The 25,622-nt window shown below is 41.8% G+C and overlaps 1 protein-coding gene across 1 annotated transcript; it reads right to left on the bottom strand.

The window, feature by feature from the left end:
• Window positions 1–678: 678 nt before the first annotated feature.
• On the bottom strand, window positions 679–23,844 carry DAD1 (defender against cell death 1). The gene is made up of 3 exons (XM_023230386.1): window positions 23,523–23,844; window positions 10,562–10,736; window positions 679–907 (listed from the first exon to the last, which is right to left on the bottom strand). Exons 1-2 carry the CDS (start codon window positions 23,731–23,733, stop codon window positions 10,606–10,608), a joined length of 342 nt encoding a protein of 113 aa, XP_023086154.1. The 5' UTR covers window positions 23,734–23,844; the 3' UTR covers window positions 679–907; window positions 10,562–10,605.
• Between the last annotated feature and the right edge of the window lie 1,778 nt (window positions 23,845–25,622).

Below are 25,622 nucleotides of genomic sequence, written 5' to 3'. Positions count from 1 at the left end.
CCTCCCCATATATAGCAACCCGACAGCACCCAAGATGAAAACAGGGCTGCGAGCATGACACACATCGATAAGCCCAGACTTCAGCCAGCAGACCTACGTTCCACCCAAGCTTTGTCATGAACTCTGATCTTAAGCAAGTCACAAATCTGAGTTTAAATTTCCTCACCTAACTAATGAGGACAGGAACCCCTAAGGTAATTGCAAGAATACAATGACAGAATATTTGTGAAGGTGCTTTGGAGAATATCATATCTTATAAGTCAACACATACATAACTCCCATTTTTCACTGTTTACATTGCCTAAGAAAAACATACTTCACTTTTACCACTAAAACATGTTGAAACAGATGTAAATGTGGAAGCACATACTTAGTTCAATTTCTGGCAAAGTGTTTAATGATGCAGTTCCAGGAATGCACTGTTATAAGAGTGGAAGCACCTGTAATAATCGAAGGATTAGTAAAGGATTACCTGCTCCAGGAAGAAGACAAAGGACTGCCATTTCCCAGGGTTGTCAGCACTGCCTTTTGCCATTAACTTCAAATACACTTAATGAAAACAAGGAGGCAGGTTCACAGATGTAAGTTACCAACTCCTAAGAGTTCAGCACAGCGGACTGAAGGGAAAAAAAGGATTCTGATACCAGTGAAGAATAAAAACAGAGCCAGAGGCATAAAGAGGAGTGGCATGGAGTTCTTTAATTAGGAAGGCAAAAGGTTACATTTAATGAAACGCAGGTTGGATTAATAAATGTTTGTTAGAAAGTTGTTCTGACACAGAGTGAACTCTGGGCTTTTCTCCTGCATAAAAATCAGAGCTAGCAGTAAGTGCAAATCTGAAGAAAATCCATGTGTCCAACAAGCTGCCATCTCTAGGACTCTTATCCAGGAAATTCAAAGAGTGAACCTAGAAGAAAAAAGCAGCAAGATTAAATGTCTTATGATACTAGAGACAGGGCCCTAAATCCTTCCATCTAAATTCTAACCCACAAGACAGTTATGGGGTTCCTACACTCAGGACAATATTTAAACCAGGCGAGAAAAACTAGAAAGAAGCAAGTATTTCTCAGAGAACATTTTATGGGAGTACTATCCAGAAAAATCAATGTTCAAAACTGAATTTCAAGCACACCAAAGCAAAACCAACTAGGAGCTGGGAGACGTGTGTTCTAACTCCAGCTCTACCATTCATTAGCCACATGACTTCACAGAAGTCACTCTGACTTCCCTGGCCCACAAATTCTTTGAGGTGAGAGGGTTGTAGTTCAACCTAAAGAGCTTTCCGGAATCTAAAATGCTTATAAAGCACAGATTTCCATTGGCGGGGAGGCAGGGTAGGGAGTAAGAATTCAAGAAAGAAAGAAAAATTCCCAATCTCAGCTGTAACAAAGGACCAAAATACAAGAAATAATTTAGTTTTCATTTAAAGATAAGTTTGTTTTTAGCAAGAAAAAGGTGAAGAAAGAGTAACCCCAACAGAAGTGGCTACATTGCTGCTAGAGCCAAATGGAACTGAGATCTGTGAGTTGTGAGGTGGAACCATCACCACAAGATACAGGCTTCCTTTAGTCCCTCAAAGCACAGCCTCGCACCTACTGGACTCCAGCATGGGTCTGGCTGGAAAACCTCTGGCCCTAGGGGCTCCAATGTCTCCAGCCATAAGCAACTGATTTTCCCAGTGTGCCATAAAAATACTGTAATCTCCTATGTGTACCATGACTCAAAAAAGCTGGGAAATACTACCTTTCAGAAGAACCGGGCTGCCCCAGGAGGTAAAAGGGCACTACCTTATTTGGTATACTGGGTCAAGTAAGTAACCTGGAGATTCTGGCATCAGAGCTTAAAGGAGAGATTTTAGACTTTCAGCCAGAATGTGTTTATTTCACTAACTATGGTATTTAGAGAAATGCTACATAACTGCAGAACATTCCTGAATCAGTGGTATTATAAGAAATGTATAAAAGAGCGAGCAGTAACAGGAAGCAAAAGGTGTTCATAGTGCCAAACAAAACCAAACAGACCTATTCAAACTCAACTATTCATTCCATCAAATTTCTTAAAGCAAATTCTCTGGCAATAGACTATAAACCAATGCAACATTACAGTTTTTTCAAGACAGATTTTTGTGCTTATTGTCCAGGCTGGAGTGCAACGGCGCGATCTCAGCTCACCACAACCTCTGCCTCCTGGGTTCAGGCGATTCTCCTGCTTCAGCCTGCTGAGTAGCTAGGATTACAGGCATGCGCCACCACGCACAGCTAATTTTTGCATTTTTAGTAGAGATGGGGTTTCACCATGTTGGTCAGGCTGGTCTCGAACTCCTGACCTCAGGTGATCCATCCGCCCCAGACTCCCAAAGTGCTGGGATTACAGGCGTGTGCCATCGCGCCTGGCTACATTACAGTTCTAATGGCCAAGGTGAGAGAGGACTAGAGCATAAAGCCATTTTCAGGGAACAAAGCCTTGACACTTTTAGAAATATAAAAGAAATCCTAGTTTAGTACAAAATCAAAGTTTCAAGATTTTATGATATTAAAACATTTAAATATAAGATGCTGAGGCCAGTCCACGTGAAAGACAAAAATTGACTCATGAGAGTAAGTCTCTTTGACAGTGGTTTTCAGAAAATCCTATTTACAAAGATCTGCTCCCCCTCTTTTAAAGCAGATCTATTTACCAGACACTATTCTAAAAGCAGAGGTTCTAGGATTCTTTGAAATGTTAGCTCACACAACTGACTATTCAACAGCTAAGAAGAATGGTTTCAACTGTTAACCAGGGCATAAAGGTTTCAGGAAACTGACTAATAAAATCTCCTCCCCTGATATCAAGACATGCAAAATGGAAGACACCTACTGAGAAAAGTTAGCGTGACTTCAGTCTATTTCACCTGGGCAGAAAAGACAGTGCCATTTACATCAGTTTGTTGTAATCATCTTAGAAGAAAGCAAGGCATAACACAAAGAACTGTTAAAAATGACTCTGTAGAGATAGAAAAGATAATGCCAGTCAGGGTCATTTCTATTTGGAATCTGTATTCTTCTCCAGCAATATCTCTATTCAGACACTAGCAATGGGCAGATATGTTCAAATACTGATTTTCCTTCAAATTCATCTCATCCTGGATCCTCATCACCCAATTAAAACTGAAATTAGAAATAATGTGAATCAAAGACCATTCTGCAGAAATTCTAGGTTTACAGCTCAACTTGAATCACCAGTTTTAGAAGGCACAGACTGTATATTTCTAAAAAATGAAAGGAGCTTTAGCGATCAGCTTCTTTAATCCTTTCATTACAGAGATGAGAAAACTGTGACCTGACAGTGTTGACAAATTTGTCCAGAGCTGTGCTGCCCAACACCACCGCCATTAGCCACAGGTGACTATTTAAACTTAGTCAAAGTTAAATTAAAAACTCAATTCTTCAGTCTGTTAGCCACATTTCAAATGTTCAATAACCACATGTGGCTAGTGGTTACCATAACGCGCAGCGCAGACCCTGAATGTTTCCCCACTGCAGAAAGCTCTATTGGACAGTGCTGGTCCAGGATCACCCTCAGTAGCCAAAGTCAGGTCTCCTGACCTGCATTCTCCTCCATTTCTCCTGGACCATATTAACTACGGCCAACTATGCAGAAACATTTGAGATAGCCGGCCTTCATCCTTTCCTATCAATCTCTCCCAAATTTTTCCCATTTAAAAAAGAAAAGCATCCAGTCTGATGGTTCTGATGAAAATTTAAAATAAATAAAAATTTCTTAAAAAGAAAAGCAAATTTAACATTTTTAATGAAAACCCTCTAACATGACATATATATAAAGCCATCATCTGAAAGTCCTAAACATAACAGGAAGGAATATAAAGGTTCAGAGTCCAAATGTCTGTTATCCAGTTCCCCCTCAGTCACTTATTAGTTCCAGGGCCTGGATACATCAACTTAAGTTTCACCAAGGTGTAATTACCTAGGTGTAAAATGAGAATACTACTATTTGTCTATCTCCACATCACTGGGTAGGAAGGAAGGATCACATGAGCTGATGTATGTAAAAGCATATGTGGAACGTATGTGAATCCTACAAACTTGTTAATGTGGGAACGATAAGACATTTTACAAAGGTTTATTCTTGTAAAAGGTTTCATACAAATATGTGCATCTAGTTATAATCACATTTAACTTTCTACCTCCTATAAATTGATAATGGGAATCTGAAAATATGAATAAAAAGCAACAATTAAGGAGAAAACAGAAAGCAAAGCCCAACTGAGGAGCCACAAAAACAGTACAATCCTCCTCAAACACAAAAGAACCATCAAGAATTATGCTGAGAGGCATTAACAGTGGCAAGAGACTTTGATGAACATCCAGGCCAATCCTCTCAGTGCAGACAGAGAAACTGAGGCTCAGAGGTAAGTTTATTTGTCCATTCAACTAGTTAACAGAGCAAAGGCTACAATACAAGTCTTCTGATTTTTTTTTTTTTTTTTTTTTTTTGAGACAGGGTCTCACTCTGTCACTCAGGCTGGAGTGCAGTGGCATGATCACAGTTCACTGCAGCCTTGACCTCCCATGCTCAAGCAATTCTCCCACCTCAGCCTTCTGAGTAGCTGGGACCCCAGGCACACGCCACCACGCCCCTCTAATTCTTTTGATTTTTGGAAGAGACAAGGTCTTGCTATATCGCCCATGCTGGTCTCAAACTCTTGGGCTCAGGCGATCCTCCCACCTTGGCCTCCCCAAGTGCTGGGATTATAGGCCTAAGCCACCGCACCCAGCCCCTCCTCTGACTTCTTGTCTCATGCTCTTCCCCACTCCACAGCCTCTCCCATGAATCCCTGCCTTGGCTTTTTTTTTTTCTTTCGTAGCACTTTCCATGTTTTAGCATCCAAGTAACTTAATAACATAACTTTTTCTTGCAGTTAAAAATTGTTTATTTGGTCGGGCACGGTGGCTCATGCCTGTAATTCCAGCACTTTGGGAGGCTAAGGTGGGCGGATCACAGAGTCAAGAGATTGAGACCATACTGGCCAACATGGTAAAACCACATCTCTTCTAAAAATACAAAAATTAGCCAGGCATGGTAGCACATGCTTGTAGTCCCAGCTACTCAGGAGTGTGAGGCAGGAGAATCGCTTGAACCCGGGAGGCAGAGGTTGCAGTGAGCTGAGATCATGCCACTGCACCACAGCCTGGGCAACAAAGCGAGACTCCATCTCAAAAAAAAAAAAAAAAAAAAAGAACAAAAAAGGTTTATTCATTCATACACTCATTCAACAAACACACACTGTAACTGTTCACAATTGAGTCCAGTGGAGGAGAGAAGAAAGTGAATGAATAGTTTCATAACAAGGTGATAAGTGCAGCACTGGAGGTATGCAGTAGACTAAGGGCCCGGAGAAGAGGCTCCTATGCAACCTGAGGGGTGGGAATGCCTTGGGTGATAGGAGTCATCCAAGCTGGGAGGATGGAGAAAATAAGGCAGTAGAGTTAGGGCAGCAATGAAATTCATAAACACAATTCTATTTCGATATTCTTTTTTTCTTTGGTAGTCTTAAAAAATAGACTAAATATATAATAGAGTTCAATAAACAAGTAGAGTCATCAATTAGCACTTTTTTAGCAAATAAAAAAGTAGATTCAAAGTTTTAAGAATGAAAGGTAAAGAACTAATCTCAGAGCCAGGCACTGTGACACACCTGTAGGTCCAGCTACACGGGAGCCTCAGGCAGGAGGATCACTTGACCCCAGGGAGTTCCCAGCTTGGGCAACATAGAAAGACCCCATCACATAAAAATATATATATAATTAATCTCACCTTCTAAACAGAGAAAAATGAGTTGAAAAAAGTTATGATGTGACTCCTCAGAAGATTTCCTACAAATTTAGGACAGTTCCCTTGGAGAGAGCTTATTGGGTGGCAGGGCCTAATTCAATATAAGGTGGAGATATCAAAGAGAAAATGAAATAAAAACTAAATGGGCCCCTCCACCAACAAAAAATTAAAGATTATTGCCAGTAGGAGGTCACCACTGAGTATAAAAGATGTAGAACAAACCAAAACAGGAAGCTCTCAAATTGACATGGTGAAAAAAAAGAAAACAAAGGGGAAACCTGAGGGTCTATGTGCACAGTCTTGGTCTTCCCCTATGCAACAAAATCTAGGGCCGCTTCAGGGTTCTATGCCCTTTTGTTCCTAACTCGACATTGCCCACTTCTGGCCAGAATGTAAAGCAACCCCCAACCCAGCATCTAAGCCCACCTGGACCTCTGCTGCCCCCCAATGACTGGAAAGAAACTAGGTTTTATAACACAGGTATCAGTAGCTTCTTCCCCCAAATTCAACTCCTCTTATGTTTTGTAGTAGTCTCTCAACACAACCACTAGGTGGCAGCAAAGCCTACAGAATAACATCAAGATTCCCTTCCAGAGGTAATTTTCTAGATTACTATACTTAACTGAATTCGAAAAGCCAACACAATTGCATTTTGTAAACAGTGCTGCCAGTCAGTTTAAAACGCTCTGCCCAACTCTGTAGCCCCCTTGTTCCAGTTAGGATCAAACACTGAATTTTTTAAGACTTATGTGAGAATGGTCTCCATTATAAAAACAAAACAATGCTAACCAGGCACAGGCATTTGGCAACTATCTCCCTGGGAGTTGAGCACATTTTCAAGCAAGGTTTTGTCCCTTTGGGCCCAGTTCACCCTTCCTTCTGATCCAGGGTCCAATTCATCAGGAACTTTAATTCTCAGACTGTGATCCAATACAGTTCTGTCCTTCTTTTCTTCATTACCCTTCAGAACACCTGAGATGGACTGAGATTTTTTCTAAAAAAGTATTTCACAGGCCAGGTGCAGTGGCTCATGCCTGTAATTCCAGCATTTTGGGAGGCCAAAGCAGGTGGATCACGAGGTCAGGAGTTCGAGACCAGCCTGGCCAACATAGTAAAACCCCATCTCTACTAAAAATACAAAAATTAGCCGGGCATGATGGCAAGTGCCTGTAGTCCCAGCTACTCGGGGAGGCTGAGGCAGGAGAACTGCTTGAACCCGGGCGGCAGGGCTGCAGTGAGCCAAGATTACACCACTGCACTCTAGCCTGGGCAAGAGAGTAAGACTCTGTCTCAAAAAAAAAAGAATTTCACAAAGAAACACAGAAAAATAAACATAGAAAAAAACTAAAGTATATAAATTTTTAAATACTGAAATCCACTGAGCTTCTTTCTGTCATGCATTCACTCAAAAATATGCTGCTGCCTACACACCAAAAACTGATCATCATTTCAGGTGTGCATGGATTTCTGGGGGTCAGAAGCCCACTGGGAGCATTTTTCCTTTTGTATTTTCATTTGTATAGTCTAAAAAATACTGAGTCTTTCTTGATGACTTGGATAGAAACATTAGTTATAAGATTTCTAGCAAGGCGCTCTTTTTTTTTTTTTTTTAAAAGACAGTCTTACTCCTGCCAGGCTGGAGTGCAATGGCGTAATTTTGGCTCACTGCAACCTCTGCCTCCCGGGTTCAAGCAATTCTCCTGCCTCAGTCTCCCAACTAGATGGGATTACAGGCATCGGCCACCATGCCCAGCTAATTTTTGTATTTTTAGTAGAGACGAGGTTTCACCATATTGGCCAAGCTGGTCTCGAACTCCTGACCTCAGGTGATCTACCTGCCTCAACCTCCCAAAGTGCTGGGATTACAGGTGTGAGCCACCATGCCCGGCCGTCCTAGCAAGGCTCTCTCAACTTCAATTCCTCATCTGTAAGTGAGAACAGCAAACCTATCTTCATGAAATTATCCCAAAAATAAAATGATATAGAACAAGAAGTACTTAAAGCATAGCATACACTGAGCACTCATTATCTGTTAACTTCCTTACTTCCCCTTGAATTATTTTTTTTTAACCCAATGCCATTTTCTTTTGATCTTCCTCTTTCAGAGTTGTTCAGAGTTTGTCACCCCCAAATTCATGTAAGATCAGCCACATTACAGATGTTTATTTTTTAATATCAAACTCTCAACTTAGTTGGAAAATATGAAGACGTTCCATCTGTTTTGTTCTACCTTCTGAGCTGGTATAAATATTGAGAATTTACTTGGAACTGTTTTTAAAGTGCTGTGGCACACTGCACATATAGCTGAGTTAAAAGCACGTAAAAGGAGCAAATAAAAGTATATTTTTTAAAACTGAGAGTAGGACAGTGTAGTATATATCAAATGAAGGATCTCTATGAAAAATAATCTGGGCAATCCCCCAGAGAAAAGGATTTTTCTATGAACATACTCTCCATAGAATGATTTAACACTGCAATCTGGGATTGAGGATTTTGCTATGCTTTGGGCCCATAATTCCCAGCTGAACAGGTGGTCCTAGGTTGTTAATATGGTCTGCAGTACACAGTTTCTGCTGAGACTGCTTTTTTGTCTCTGCTTTTGTCATAATTTTGAAATACTAAGCTCTCTGCAGTAGAGTCCTCCTCCAATCATGACAGCCCTAAGAAATCATTTTCCATGATTTGGTATCTCCCTGAGCCTAGAAAACATCCTTGAAATGTTTGCTCTGTCCCCTTCCTAAGTACACACCATGACTCATCTAGAAAAAAAGAACTTCAGAAATCTAGAGTAAGCAATCAGAAGACTTATGACCTTTCCAGAAGGCTCTATCAGGAAGCCCAAGGGTTACTCAGAGTTGCAAGCGTGAGAAGGTCAATGTTGGTGGGTCAGTTTTCTACCTGCATTCAAGGTTATCCACTGGTAACAGTTAATTGTAACTGGCAATAGTTGTTATCCATTGGTCAGATAACTCATCTGCTGCCCCTGCTCCCAGATGGTATAGCTGCTCTCTTCTCTGGATTTATTGCAGCACTTTGTTCAGACCTTTAGTGAGGCCCTAACAGGGCTGTATTTTAACTGTTATGTTTACATATTCTCCTCTATTAGACTGTACATGTCTTGAAGACAGAAGCTAGTTTGGGGTTTTTTTTAAATTGAGGTAAGGTCTTGCTATTTTGCCCATGCTAGCGTCAAATTCTTGAGCTCAAGCAATCTGTCCACCTCGGCTTCCCAAAGTGCTGGGATTATAGGCATGAGCCACCATGCCCAGCCAACAATATTGTTTATATTCCCAACAACAAGACATTGGCTGGTACATAGAAGGGGAGGGAGGAAGGGAGGGAAGAGGACAACTCAAGTCTTAATCAGTCTCTAAGGAGTTAAACTGTATTAAAATAACAGAACAAAGTGGTTCTTAAAGTTTTTCACTGAAATAAACCTCTCTGTCAACTTACCACTACCAAAACGATACCTTACCTGAACTAACAGAACTGTTTTTGAGGCAGTATCAAAGGAAAGGATTTATGTAACATATTATAAGTAAATGACTAATTCACGTCAGAAAATGAAGTATAGTCACTGTCACACTATTGCATCCACTTTGCACATAGATGCTCTAAAACTCTTGTACTAGATTTCTGCTGATTAGCATAAAAATGACAGCTTTCCAAGTGGTGACAGGAAGAGGCTGGTCCTAGGATATCCTTCCCCCAAATAGGATGAGATTTCCTAAGGTTCCCTTTTCTCTACCACCCAGAACATTAAATTTTGCAACGCAAAGGCAAATATTGTATGCATTCTTCAGTAAGCTACATGGGATACCGGAAGGAGTACTGGGCCAAGAACACCGCTAGACTAGGGCACTTCACTGCAAACACTTAACTATGCGGCCAGGGAAGGCCCATGGATTGTTCTAGGCTTCTGTTGTCTCATATATAAAGTAACAGTGTTGACATATGGTATGGAAACAGCCATATATTGATTAAAGCTTTAGAACTCTGCTTGGAAGGGAGGGATGCAGAGGATGGCATACTATACATGAAGGGAAAGGCCAAGCAGAGAGGGCTTTTCAATTTCTGTCCATCAAAAAAACTCCAATTCTACTTCTACTTTATATACCAAGATTCTTTTTGTAAGAGTTTGTTTGGGAGAAGGGAGTAAGAACTCTACTGCTAAAAAATGGAAAATGGCAAATGAACCAAGCAGCATCCCATTTTACATTTTAAAGTCTTCTCCCAAGTTAACCCAATTTCCCCATTTATTTCTACTTTAAGGCACATATTAGCAAATGCCCACAGTCATTCATTCAACATACACTGGATGCTATCAAATTTAAATGCCATGAAAACAATGGTCCAGCATTTAAAGTCATCTGAGATCAAAATCAGAAAAAAAATAACTAACAAATCTAAAGGCAAAACCTACCATCTATGTCTCTTCCAAAATCTCTGAGTTATTTTCATGGAGTTATTGGTGCAGAAATTATTGTACTAGCTACAAACACTAATTTCCTGTTATCTTAATGATTTGAAGAACAATAAGACAAGGCAATGATCACGAGTGGTAGCACTGATTAATTATGATATTAATGCATACTTTGCAGACCAATGGAAAATTCTGCAAATGTCAACAGCAGTATGGGAGACTTGCCAACCACGATCAAAACCAGTCCCATACAATTTCTCTTCCTAAAATCAACATTACAGGACAAGGCCTATGATCATCACTTACCTTCTTTTAGTCTCCTACTCCTCAATTACGTAAATGGGAATGATTCAGCCAACAAAGTTCATGACAACAAGGTGCAGGATGGTGCTGGCAAAGAGAAAATCAGCAAAGGCTCGCTCTGGAGAGATGCCTTGGAAGTCCGCTTTGTTCTGTGGGTTGATCTGTATTCTCAGGCAAACTGCACAAGAAGCAAAACACAAAAAATGATTACATGGAAGTATGAAATAAATATGACTGCTAATGAATATAGACATACCCTAGGACCCAACAATTCTACTCTAACAGAAATGAATGCATACATAGATCAAAGGGCATATACACAAATGATACCCAGATAGCCCCAAACTGGAAGCAATCTAAACGTCTATCAACAGTAAAATGGATAAATTACGGCATATGCAAACAACAGAATATTACACTGCAATGAAGAAGAACTTCTGCTATACACAAAAATGGATGAACTGCACAAGTAAGTGGGGCAACACAATCAAAACTTTATTTTTTTGGAGGGCGGGGACAGAGTCTTGCTCTGTTGCCCAGGCTGAAATGCAGTGGCACAATCTCAGCTCACTGCAACCTCCACCTGCCGGATTCAAGCAATTCTCTTGCCTCAGCCTCCTAAGTAGCTGGGACTACAGGTATGCGCCACCATGCCCAGCTAATTTTTGTATTTTTAGTACAGACGGTGTTTCATCATACTGGCCAGGCTGGTCTCGAACTCCTGACCTTGTGATCCACCCACCTCGGCTTCCCAAAGTGCCGGGATTACAGGTGTGAGCCACTGCACCCGGCTGAAACTTTATACACACTGGCTGGCCAAACCAGCTGGAACCCGGCAGGTCACCCAGAGGAAGCCAAAGCCAGAAGAGACCAGCTCCCACACAGACACCACAGGGCAGAGCCTAAGTAAATATGTTGGGGGAACAAATGTACCCCCTCAATTAGATGAGGAATATTCTGGGATACAGCCATACGGAGCCACTGTGAACTCGGCAGGAGACAGGGTCTGGTTATGCTGCCCAGGCTGGACTGGAACCCAAGAGATCCTCCCACCTCAGCCTCCCGAGCAGCTGGGACCACAGGCATGGGTGAACATGTCTGCCCAGTTCCATGGTATTTTTAGTGTGACCTTCTATTTATGGATAATGATTCAGGTTTTCCATTATAAGTTTATTTTAAAAGTACATTTACTACAGTTAAAAAATGAATCAATTTAATTACTTTGTTTTTTAAGAAATGCACAAAAACCCTCGTATACAAAATCAAACGATTTTCAACCAAAGTGACAAAACCACTCAATGGGGAAACAAATTTCCTCAACCAATGATGTTGGGAAAACTGGATATCCACAGGCAAAAGAATGAAGCTGGACCCTTACTTTATACCATATACTACAAAAATTAACTCAAAACAGATCAAAGACCTAAATGTAACACCAAAAACTAAAAAACTCTTAGAAGAAAACAGAGCAAAAATTTTATGGCATTGGATTTAGCAATGATTTATTGGACATGACACCAAAAATACAGTCAACAAAGGTAAAAATAAATTGGACTATATCAAAATTTAAAACTTCTGTGCACAATAAAGGTACAATAAAGAGCACAATAGTGAAAAGGCAACCTATGGAATGGGAAAAAATATTTGCAAATCACATATCTGATAAAGGGTTAATATCAGAATATATCAAAGTACCCCTACAATGCAATAACAACAAAATAATAACCAGATTTTAAACTGGGCAAAGGACTTGAATAGACATTTCCACAAAGAAGATATAGGAATGGCCAACAAGCATATGAAAAGATGCTCAACATCCCTAATCACTAGGGAAATACAAATCAAAATTACAATGAGATATCACCTCTCAGCTATTAGGATGTCTAATATCAAAAAAACAAGAGTTGGCAAGAATGCATAGAAACTGAAACCCTTGTGCACTAATGAGTGGGAAAATTAAATGGGGTAGCACTGTGAAAAACAGTATGGAGTTTCCTCAAAAAAATTAAAAACAGAATTACCATATGATCCAGCAATTCCACTTCTGGGTACATATCCAAAAGAAGTGAAAGCAGCATCTCGGCCAGGCATAGTGGTTCACGCCTGCAATCCCAGCACTTTGGGAGGCTGAACCAGGCGGATCACCTGAGGTCAGGAGCTCAAGACCAGCCTGGCCAACGTGGTGAAACCCCATCTCTACTAAAAATACAAAACTTGCTGGGCGAGGTGGGCAGGTGCCTCTAATCCCAGTTACTCGGGAGGTTGAGGCAGCAGAATCGCTTGAACCCAGGAGGTGGAGGCTGCAGTGAGCCGAGATCATGCCATTGCACTCCAGCCTATGTGACAAGAGGGAAGCTCCGTCCTGGGGAGTTGGGAGGGTGGAGCGTGGAACCAGGCTCTCAAGTGATATTTGCATACCCATGTTCAGAGCAGCATTAGTCACAATAGCCAAAAGGTGAGAGTAACCCAAGTGTCAGCAGAAGAATGAATAAGCAAAGTGTGATGTATACATACAACGGAATACTCAGCCTTAAAAGGAAGGAAATTCTGACACCTGCTACAACATGGCTGAATCTTGACAGCATTATTTTAAGTGACATAAGCCATCATAAACGGACAAATACTATATGGTTTCACTTATATGACATCAAGAGTAGTCAAACTCCTAGAAACAGAATGTGCAACAGTAGATGCCAGGGACTGACAGAGAGGAGGATGAGGAGTTATTGTTTAATGGGGACTGAATTTCAGTTGCAGAAGACAAAAGTTCTGGATATGGATAGTGATGATGATTTTACAGCAATGTACATGTACTTAATGCCACAGAACTATACACTTAAAAATACTTAAAATGGTAAATTTTGTCATGTTTTATCTTGATTAAAAACAAAAAAAAAAGGCCGGGTGTGGTGGCTCACACCTGTAATCACAGCACTTTGGGAGGCCAAGGAGGTCGGGAGTTCAAGACCAGCCTGACCAACATGGAGAAACCCCATCTCTACTAAAAATACAAAATTAGCCGGGCATGGTGGTGCATGCCTGTGATCCCAGCTACTTAGGAGGCTGAGGCAGGAGAATCACTTGAACCCAGGAGATAGAGAGAGGTTTCGGTGAGTCAAGATTGTGCCATTGCACTCCCGCCTGGGCAACAAGAGCGAAACTCCATCTAAAAAAATAAAAAATAAAAAAACAAAAATAAAAAACAAGGGCCAGGCACGTGGCTCACTCCTGTAATCCCAGCACTTTGGGAGGCCGAGGTGGGCGGATCATCTGAGGTCAGGAGTTCAAGACCAGCCTGGCCAACATGGTAAAATCCAATCTCTAATAAAAACTACAGAAATTAGCTGGGCATGGTGGTACGCACCTGTAATCCCAGCTACTCAGGAGGCTGAGGCAGGAGAATTTGCTTAAATTCAGGAGGTGGAGGTTGCAGTGTGCCTAGACTACGCCACTGCACTCCAGCCTGGGCAACAGAGGCTCCATCTCAAAACAAAACAAAACAAAACAAGTGTATGCTATATGATTCCATGTACAAAAAGCTTAAAACTTGGTAAAACCAATCTATGGTAAGACAGTGGTTTTTATCTTTCACAGGGAGAGGATGACTGGGAAGATGCAAGGAGGCTTCTACGGTGCTGATAATGTCCTGTATCTTGATCTGGATAGTGGTTAGATAGGTAAATTTAAAAATTCATCAAGTTGTACAATTAAATTTTGTACTCTGTTAAAGGAAGAAAAAATATGACTCTCAGAGTTATACTGAAACCTAGAGGCTTTCTCAGAGAGAAAAAAAAAAAGTATAAGCAAAAAAGCCACAAAGCTCTCTTATCTCCTGATTTACAGGTTTCTAATTATACCTAGATGGGGATGCACTTGAGGCAACAACAAAGGGTCTGGGCTGAATGATACAAAGTTACAAAAATGTGAATTATTTTCTAATAGAATATTCACTTAATGGGTAGCAGAGTTTATAAAGATAGCACGCTCATTCACGAGGACCTCACAGTTGTCAATAAACTATCTTTGATCTCGAAGTTCCAGCAGCTGCTTATTTTTCTCAAAAAAGGCAGAAGACCTAAGCAATATAATTCATGAGAACTCTCCACTGCCACACTCTATGCCCTTGAAGATTCTTACAGTCACCATTGACAAAAAAAAAAATAGTAGTTCCAGGAATACACTCTTCCAAAGTATCTTCATGCCTGTGATAAATTATTACACTGCTTAAGAAAACCTAAACTCGCTTCAGGCTAGCATCATCCCATCATTAACTAAGAAAAAGCAATAAACAAATCTAATCCAAAGGCCAGAAAACTATCAGACTAGTTCTCCAGAGCCTGTCACCACGGCAACAGTTTTCATTATGCTTAAACATGTAAACACCATGGAAGCACTATTGATCTTTTCAGGTATCCAGACCCTTAAAAATATTAAAGACAATGACTGAAGCAGGGGTACCAAGTAAACCCCTGCTGTAGAAAGTACAGATTCGTTCATCCATTTGGGAGAGCAACTAGCAATATCCATTAATATTTCAAATGATTTTACCTTTTGACAAAGGAATTTATCTTACAGAACAAAGACATTCTGAAAGTATGTTTGTAAAGTCGAAAAAAAATTAAAACACTCTAAACATCATATACTACTGACATGCAATGAAATCCCATGCAATTATTCAAAAGAATAAGGTAAATTCTCTGTACATTGACAGCAAACATATCTAAGATTTATTAAGTGAAAAAAAGCCAATCTTTTTTTTTTTTTTTTGGAGACAGGGTCTCATTCCATCGCCCAGGCTGGAATGCAGAGGTGCAATCATGCCTCTCTGCAGCCTCCACCTCCTAGGCTCAAACAATCCTCCCACCTCAGTGCCCCGAGTAGCTGAGACAACAGTCATGCACCACCATGCCTAGCTAATTTTTTTGTTTGTTTTGGGTAAAGACAAGGTCTCCCTACGTTGCCCAGCAATCCTCCCGCCTCTGCTTGCCTAAGGGCAGGGATTACAGATGTGAGCCCCCACACCCAGCCCATTCCTTATTTCATTTGGCCAGGGCATGGTGGCTCACAACTGTAACCCCAACATGTTGTGAAACCAAAGTGGGAGGATAGCTTGAGCCCAAGAATTTGAGACCAGCCTGGGAAAGATAGGGAGACCCCCGTCTCTACAAAAAAAAATGTTCTAATTAGCCATGTGTGGTAGCACACACCTATGGCCCCAGCTACTGGGGAGGCTGACGTGGGAAGACTGCTTGAGTCCAGGAGGTAGAGGTTGCAGGCTGCAGTGAGCCACAGTCATGCCACTGCACTCCAGCCTGGGAGACAAAGCAAGACCTCGTCTCAAAAAAAAAAGTAAAATATTTTATTTATATATGATATGCATAATTATCTTGTCATTTCAGTTAGAATCTAGAAAAAAAATCTGAAGAAACAGAAAACTATTAATACTGGTTACTGGGGTAGAGAACACAGTGTTGAGTTTTGAGGAAATACGAGGGAAAAAAAGAAAATTATCCATGAAGGTGGATAAGGTAATAAATTGATGTTATCATTATCGTGATCATGGTAGCCAGATTATTTCAATGAAAACATATGAATCAGAGTCCCACAAAGATGGAAAGGACCTCAGAGGTCATAAACACCAACACCCCATTTGATGCATACAATGCCCAAGAGGTGTTGGGGTGGGCATGCTGGGGGAGGCTGTACTAACCACGCAGCAAGCTTTCCCAAGGATACTCACCACATACAGAATCTGGTAAGCTACCTCCAGATGGAGAATTATCAACTTTCCAGAGCCTGTGTTACTGATTAGGGTATCACATCTCTCAGATGCATTGGAAACAAAAAAAGCAAAAAAAAAAAAGCCTGTTCAAAATGCTCCACTACAAATGATCCTTCAGTCTCTCCCTGGGCACTTCCAAAGATGGAAATTTACTACCTCTTCAAGTAGCCTGTTCCATTTTAGCAATTCTGATTTACTCTATCCCCTTAAATGTCCATTTATTCCAAGAAATATTTACTAAACATGTACTACATGATATGCATCATTTCAGGTGCTAGGAATATGGCACAGAACAAAACAGTCTGGCTCTCAAGGAACTTCCACTCCTATGGAGAGAAACATATAATCAATAAGTTAACAAATAAACCAGGAACTACTAGACAGAGATACGTACTATGAAGAAAATGAAACAGGATAATAAAGAGTGACTGGGAAGCTTTTCTTAAACTCAATCATAACAGAAGGTCTCTTTAAGAGGTTGCTATTTAAGACCAATATGTGAAAGATAAGGAACCAACCATGCAAAAATTTGGGGGCAGAGCATTCTAGACAGTAAGAACAATCTTGACATGTTATAAATACAACAAGGACAAACGCCAGGCACGGTGGCTCACACCTGTAATCCCAGCACTTTGGGAGGCCGAGGCAGGTGGATCACCTGAGATCGGGAGTTCGAGACCAGCCTGACCAACATGGAGAAATCCCGTCTCTACTAAAAATACAAAAAATTAGCTGGGCGTAGTGGTACAAGCCTGTAATCCCAGCTACTCGGGAGGCTGAGGCAGAAGAATCGCTTGAACCCAGGAAGCAGAAGTTGCAGTGAGCTGAGATCATGCCATTGCACTCCAGCCTGGGCAACAAGAGCAAAACTCCATCTCAAAAAAAAAAAAAAAAGTCAAGGACAGACTAACAAGACTATGGTGATCAAGGGGAAACGGACAAGGGCCAAATCCTGAGGGGCATGGTAAGCCTTAGAAAATAGTATGGATTCAGTTATAATAGCAGTGGAACACTATAATGGTTTGCAAGGTTAGAAAGCAGAATTACTTAGGACGTAAAGAGCTCAGGGTAATGGTAATAAAAATGGACAGAAATGAAGACATACAGGCTATATTTTGGAAAAGACAGAGCTTGCTGATGAAACCGATGCAGGAGATACGAAAAATCAAGGGATCCGGGAAACTTAAATCTCTTCATTTAAAAACACAACCAGCCAGGCATGGTGGCTCACACCTGTAATCCCAGCACTTCAGGAGGCTAAAGCGGGTGAATCACCTGAGGTCAGGAGTTAGTGACCAGTCTGGCCAACATGGAGAAACCTCGTCTCTACTAAAAATACAAAAATTAGCCAGGCATGGTGGCGCTTGCCTGTCATCTTAGCTACTCAGGAGGTTGAGGCAGGAGAATAGCTTAAACCTGGGAGGTGGAGGTTGCAGTGAGCTGAGATTGTACCACTGCACTCCAACCTGGGTGACAGGGTGAGACTATGTCTCAAAAAAAAAAAAAAAGCTGCAACCAACACTGATACCATGTACTAACTGGTGAAGAGGCAGATGGCTGGATGAGCAGGTTTGATCTTGGACATGTTAAGTTCAAGGTACGTATCAGACATCAAGTGAAGACATCAAGTTAGCAACTGGATTTACTAACTTGGAATTCAGGGGACAGTTCAAAACTAAAAATATAAAGCAGTAGTTGTAGGTATACAGGTGTTATTTATCTATGTAAATATTTATCTATTTATTTATCTATTTAAAAAAAAATACAAAGTGAAGGTATCTACAACGACGCTCTCAGTCAGAGACGTGCCCAGCACAAAACAGCAGAAAGGAAAAAGCAGTGAGGTGAGACAGAACAAGCAGGAGAGTGTTATATTCAAGAAGAAACTTTCCTTTTACACAGAAGCCAATGCCTAAGTTAAATGCTAAACATGGCAAGAGTAGTTTCAGTAAAGTAGTAAGGACAGACCAATACCAAGAGTGGTTAAGGAATGAATAGTTAAGGAGGTAGGAACATTAATTATTCTTTCAAAAATTCTGTAATGATGGAAACGAAATAGGATGGTAGCTAGAATATCTGTGGTCAAATGGATTTTTTAAAAATAGACAATATTAGAACATGTTTGTATGATGGGAATGATCCAGGAGAGAAACAGAAATGACACAGAATGGAGGAATAATTGCAGAAGTGGAGTCCCTGAGTGAGCAAGGGAAGACTGGATCCTCTGCACAGGTGGAGCTTTCACAGGAAAGAGACACATCACCCATCATGAGAAGTCAGAGAGTATGGGTATAAAAGCAGGTGATCTGTTATGATTCAGTGGTGAAAAGATGAAGGAATTCTTACCCACTTCTATTTTTTTAGTGAAAAAATAAAAGCAAGATCATCAACTAAGAACAGAGGAAAAGAGGAAAAATAGAGTGATTTATGAAGCCTATTTTGGGAAGGCGAACATGTAAGAGAAACATTATTGCAGGACCACTGGCAGGGTTGGGTGCACATTGTGTTCCCATTCTCACCAATAATTCTCCATCAGCACCATATCCACATTTACTTGTCTGTATTTCCCACTACATTACAAACTCTGTGAGAGTAGAAGCTGTATCTGTGTGCTTCACAAGTTGAATTCCCAGCACCTTGGCAGAGAACCTAGCATACCATTGCTCAGTATTCCTGACTTGACTATATGCCTGCTCACCATTTAACATGTACAGTGTTCAGCACTGAGGATAAAGAGATGAGAAGACAGCCCCTGCCCTCAAGGGCTCACCTTCCAGAGGGAAGGCAGACACCCAAATACAGCACAGTGCCTTATCTCTCTCACACACACATACAAGGTGAAAAAGGAATAAAGTGGAAAGACCTCAATCTGCTGGAGAGTCAGGGAAGGGTTCCAAAGGGCAATAAGCCAGGCATAGGGGTGTATGCCTATAGTCCTAGCTACTCAGGAGGCTGAGGCAGGAGGACTGCTTGAGCCAAGGAGTTTGAGGCCAGTCTGGGGAACAGAGCAAGACCTTGTTCTCTTTAAAAACAGTAACAAAAAAAGGAAATTGCACTGAGCTGAGAAGTCTAAAAAGTGAAAGAATTTTGAAGGCAGTCAAGCAAAGGCAAACAGTTTGACACTTGAGAGCGTTCAGAGAATGACAAGTAGTTCAATACTGTTGGAGCATAGAGTATAGAGGAGGCAGAGGCAAGAGATGAAGCTGCAGACAGAGAGGAAGCCAGATCATGAAAGAGCCTGTATGTCAAATAAACATTTTTAATTTTACTTTGGGAAACACAAATTGTACATGGGAGCGACACAATCAGATTTGCAAGTCAAATCAAGCCTGCAAACATAGTAGAAGATGGACTGGAAACCAGAGGCCAGAAGACCAGTAAGGAGGATTACAGTAGTCTACATAAGAGATATTGAGAGGCTAAAACAGAGGACGAAAACGTAGCAATGATATGAAAGATATTTAGAAACAAGACTATCAGGCACAAGGGTGGCAAACTTCTAATCTCTTGGATAACAGTTATGGGAGATAATATTAGGATCCACAGATCTGATGGATAATTCCAAAGGAAATGCTGGACCCCAATCCACAACAGCCCAATAGCTCCCATGAGACAGAAAACTCTGGACTAGGCCTCCTTGCCTTACAGATTCAAACTGGTTTTGAATTTGTAAACTAGGAAAAACAAAACTATTTTTTAAGACAAAATTACCTCATATAGATTAGAGAACAGAACAGATGATAGTTGGGAAATGACTCAAAAACTTGTTTCAAGACCAAAGATTTCTTCTGAGGACAGTCAATGTTTTCCACTTATCCCTTCGAAATAGCACTTTAAATGAGCACAGCTTTCAGTTGGGCAAAAAAGGAAAGCAAAGGGCTGCCAACACTGGAACATAACTCTAAAAAAGGGACAGATGTCCTCTTCTAGAGATATCTAACTACAAGATAAACAGCTAACTGAGGATGTTTGAAATCTGTCTGAAATAAGAAAAATATTCCACCTCTGAGGTCCTTTTAAAGCCAATATATTATACTCTGATGATCAAAAACAAAAAAAGGGATCTCTCAATGGCAACTTTCTACCTCTGGTTCCTTCTTGAAACCATGGGTAAGTCTCTCAGCTATGAGGGAATAGAAGAAAACAGACCATTTTCATACCATTAGGCCCAATAACAACAGGTTTTTAAAGGTTTGGTAGCATTCTGAATTGGTTTAAAATGTACTGGTCAATTTCCAAAGAGCATATGCTAAACTAACACATGCAGAGGGAATAGAATAGACTGCCAAAAAAAAAAAAAAAAAAAAAATTAGGGAAGATTAAAGAACATTTCCCTCCAATTCATCCTACATGCTAACACCAATTTTAAATCTCTCCCTTTAAAAAAGCATCCTCAGAAGCTTTACTGTTACCTACAGGATAAAGTCCAAACTCCTGGCTGGGCGAGGTGGCTCATGTCTGTAATCCTAGCACTTTGGGAGGCCGAGGCAGGCAGATCACCTGAGGTCAGGAGTTTGAGACCAGCCTGCCCAACATGGAGAAATCCCGTCTCAACTAAAAATACAAAATTAGCCAGGCGTGGTGGCACATGCCTGTAATCCCAGCTACTCGGGAGGCTGAGGCAGGAGAATTGCTTAAATCTGGGAGACAGAGGTTGCAGTAAACCGAGATCACGCCATTGCACTCCAGCCTGGGAAAAAAGAGTGAAAATCCAACGTGGGGGGGAAAAAAAGTCCAAATTCTTTGGCCTGGCATTCAAACACCTAATAGCCAGCACTATCTAATCCTTCAACAGTATCTCCTACATTTCCCTCTCCCAGCTCACTGGACTCCTCCATTCTCTTGCAACAGGAAACTCCACAGGAAAGTTAGAAACCCCAGCACCATAAAAAGGAACAAGGCTACCTTTGCCAACAATCAAAACAAAGGATAAGCATCCAAATTTCCCATTAAAATCAGTCTCCAGTTGATGATCTAGGCTAACAAATGGCAGATTAAAACCAGTCTCCAGTTGACAATCTAGGCTAACAAATGGCAGAAGAGGCAGAATTTAGGAAAGTCAGTGCTGTCAAAAGAAGTGTAAATCATACCCTTCTGTGGCAAATAAGAATTATCATGAATCCCTTCTTTTCCTGAAGCTGCTTTATTTCTCTGGCTCTATTACCTGTTATCTAATAGATCTGGAAATTCTAATCCCCCTTATTGGCCCCATTATTAATATCCCCTTTTACTAGGTTTTTCTTCAATGACAAGCCACCTAGTTCCTGTTGCAGAGGAGAAAGGCAGTCCAGTCTGCTAATTCAATTTCAGCCACAACGGGCTCAAAAACAGGTCTTAGCATAAGCGAAAGTCATTTGTTCAAAAAACCTTCTGGTTTTATTACACTGATAATCTGTAACTCGCGTCCATGCCAACTCTTCAGCAAACCACATTCTTCAATGCATCCATGAAAAATCATTCTTAACCCTAGAGGCTTATGAAGGCAGGGTGACTTCTACATGGAGAAGGTATCTTTTTAAACTCAGCTTTCAGACCCTGCCTTGCTCCTACTCTTCCAGACCTGGAAACAAAAACATCAAACAAAATTAATCAGAAGTTCTCATCGAGGTTCCTTCTCTGGGCTGGCTAATAAAAACATTTAGTACTGTGGTAGAAGGTGGTGGGTGGGTGATGGAGAATACTTAGAGCAGAGGGTAACGTATCTGGTCTGATGATGGTTAACACATCCTGAAGGCAAGGATGCCACTACAGACAACCAGGTCTTGGTCATCTAGGACAAAAGTCAAAGATGGTAACTAAATATCCAATCAAAAGGCTAATCTGCAACTTCAGTACACAAGTCATTAGATCCTCAGGGCTGTTTTAAATTCTGAGAAGTATCTCTGGTGTGTCAGAACTAGCAATGCAAATGTATAAAAAGCATTCTATAGGTCTGTAACTTTAAGCACAGCACCACTGTCTCCAGACTTCTTTTTTTTTTTTTGAGTCTGAGTCTCGCTCTGTCACCCAAGCTGAAGTGCAATGAAACGATCTCGGCTCACTACAACCTCCACCTCCCGGGTTCAAGTGATTCTGCCTCAGCCTCCCGAGTAGCTGGGATTACAGGCGTGGGCCACCATGCCCGGCTAATTTATGTATTCTCAGTAGAGATAGGGTTTCACCGTGTTGGCCAGGTTGGTCTTGAACTCCTGACCTCAAGTGATCCGCCTACCTCGGCCTCCCAAAGTGCTGGGATTACAGGCATGAGCCACTGTGCCAGGCCTCCAGACAATTCCAGTGCTGTATTTTGTCTGTACCCCAACTAGACCATAAACTCTTTAAGGACAAAGAACATGTGCCTGATGTATCCCCAAAGCTTTTACCATAATGCTTCATATTGGACTGAAAATACAACTGATGACCTGACTGATGAGCACACTGAAAAGAAACCATGAATGCTGGCATGTTTTCAAAGTCAAAGTAGCAGGGGGTACCAGCGATAGAGGCCACGCCTGTTTTCAGTATTCACTGAATCCTCGTTGGGCAAGAAAAGTCAGATTTTGACAAAAATTGATGGAGACAGGTCTCGCTAAATACAGCAGTCTACAAGGTTACCAAATCCTGGAATCAAAAGGAAAAATAAGGCTAAAATAGAATTATGTGAACAAAAATTGGGTTTAGGACAGTGAAATAACAGCTTCCTCAACAAGAAAAAAAGTAGTAGCAGCTAAAAGGCAAAATCAAGTAAAGGATGATTCAACAAGAAAAGCACCAGCATTTATATTCTTTGCACTTTCATTGAAACATTTTACCGGAGATTGGTAGTGATTAGGTCAAGAAGACAGACATGATTCAAGGTTGGGTTTTTCATTTGAAAAGTCTAATTTTAGAGTTGTGTTAAACCTAAGTTAAAGTTGGAATAGGGTTTTCCCCGGACCAATATTAAGTGAAGTGGATCACCAGGTGGAGTAGCAGCACGAAGGTGGTTTCTTTAGACATTTACGTCCAACTCCTACACAGCCGTTTGGTATTAGGCATATGATCTAAGCTTTCCGGGCCTCAATTTCCCCAGTCACAAAAAAAGGGCAATGCAGGCTCTTCTCATAACTTCAAGGGGCAGTGGTCTGATATAGAGTACTATGAAAACAAAAGCAGCATACCAAAGTAACACATTATTATTATGATCACTTATAGAACCATTACCCGCTAGGATGAAACTCCCCACACAAGAGATGAAGCCCGAGAGAAAAGAGTTGAAGGGGAAGGTTCCCACGAGGAGACAGTAACCGAATTGCAGCGCCCCGGTCAGCAGTATATACAGCAGGTACGCGTCCAGCAACTTCAGACGCTGCGGAGTGGAGCTCAAGTACTCCTCTAAGAACCGCGAAATGACAGACACTACCGACGCCGACATAACTGCACGCAACGTACTCCGGTCCGCGCGCCCCAAACTCCTAGAGGACCCGTCGACCACGCCGGATGTGCTGTTTGCGCATGCGCACCGTCGTGACCTACCTCCGCTCCCCTCCCCGTGTGCCAATTTGCGCAGGCGCTGAGGCAGGCCAGGGCGCGTAACAACTACTGCGCAGACGTGGACTGCATCAATAGCCCCAACTACAACTCGGAAAAGTTAATGCGTCTGCGCAACGGCCCTATCAATGAGCTGGGGACGTGTACTCTTTTTGTTCCGTTTCCGCCCGTCAGATTGGTGACGCCCACAGTTGCTCTGGCAACAAGACACAGTGGGAGGAAGAGGGGAATAGGCTTTACTGCGGAAGGCTTAGCTAACCGGAGGTTCCGCCTCTCTCTGGTCCTGAGTCCTGGAAGATTTAACGGTTTGCATCTACTTTGAGGCATTGCCTGGCGTTCCTGGGGTTTGATACCAGCCTGACCCTAATTCTGTTAAGGGCGCTGTCTGCGGATGCCTGTCACAGATCATTGGAACAAATCAAGTTCATCCGCAATGAGACCCAGCCGCGGCCAATAACTGTGCAGGCCCCAGTTTAGACTTAATTACTTGAGGGAGTGAGTGGGTGTGGTGAGGGGCGGGAGGCAGGGAGGAAGCCTGACCTCTGCAGGATTCTGAACTGGAACTCGGGATCTGGCCCTGCAGTGCCCATATTTATTGGGCGCCTCCTTGGGGCCCGACGTTGTACTCACTTGTAGGGACTCTCACGTGAATCAGATATATTTGCAGCCTTAAAAGAGCTGGTGAAGTGAGGGATAGTGGTCGAATATCGTGCAAAAAGCATATGGCCAAGTTTAGCAGCTCTCTTTCCACAAGCTGGTATCTTGAACCTGGTGTAATATCCCAGGACGTCAGCGCCGAAAGGCCCAAAAGAGCATTCCTGGTTAAACCCTACTGCCTCCAACTCAGTTTGCAGAAGAAACTGAAATAGTTTCAGGTTTTGTATTTTAACAAGTGGGATTAGTTTGAGCGTTTTAACTTTTTTTTTTTTTTTGAGTCTTGCTCTGTCGCCCAGGCTGGAGTGCAGTGGCGCGATCTCGGCTCACTGCAACCTCCGCCTCCCTAGTAGCTGGGACTACAGGCGCGCGCCACGACGCCCGGCTGATTTTTGTATTTTCAGTAGAGACGGGGTTTCACCATGTTGGCCAGGCTGGTCTCGAACTCCTGACCTTGTGAGCCGCCCGCCTCGGCCTCCCAAAGTGCTGGGATTACAGGCATGAGCCACCGCACCCGGCCCGTTTTAACATTTTTTTAAAAAAACTTAAGTTCTGGCTTTCGTCGCCCTTTTACTTTCACATGAATCCGACCTTGTAGACCTAGTTCATCTCACCTTTTAGCTGTAAGTTTTTCCATACATAACCAGGTACTTTATTTTCAGCTTCTAAATAATTTGAACTGTACGTGAGCAAAATTCCTAAAACAGCAAATGAACAACAGCATTCCAACCTTTTCACTTTTTTTTTTTTAGATGGGGTTTTGCTCTTGTCACCCAGACTGGAGTGCGATGAATGGCATGATCTCGGCTCACTGCAACCTCCACCTCCTGGGTTCAAGCCATTCTCCTGCCTCAGCCTCCCCAGTAGCTGGGATTACAGGCACCTGCCACCACGCCTGGCTAATTTTTGTATCTTTAGTAGAAACAGGGGTTCTGCCATGTTGTCCAGGCTGGTCTCAAACTCCTGACCTCAGGTGATCTGCCTGCTTCAGCCTCCCAAAGTGCTGAGATTACAGGAGTGAGCCACCGTGCCAGCCCCTTTTCACTTTTTATTTGCCTTTAGACTGGAAACTCTATACGCATTAACTAACAAATGTATTATCAGTGGTCAGCAAAGCCT

Source organism: Piliocolobus tephrosceles, chromosome 6 (assembly GCF_002776525.5).
Source record: "Piliocolobus tephrosceles isolate RC106 chromosome 6, ASM277652v3, whole genome shotgun sequence".
NCBI classification, from domain to species: Eukaryota; Metazoa; Chordata; class Mammalia; order Primates; family Cercopithecidae; genus Piliocolobus; species Piliocolobus tephrosceles.
The sequence above is the reverse complement of the archived record's forward strand: the minus strand, read 5'-3'. Positions and strand labels throughout refer to the sequence as shown.

Bases quoted from the DNA above. Each gene is read 5' to 3' on its own strand.
- DAD1 (XM_023230386.1), bottom strand. From the start codon at position 23,733: ATGTCGGCGTCGGTAGTGTCTGTCATTTCGCGGTTCTTAGAGGAGTAC. The intron at 10,737-23,522 runs GTAATGGTTCTA...CTTCTTGTGCAG, and splicing joins GGGGAGTTTCATCCTAGCGG to TTTGCCTGAGAATACAGATC.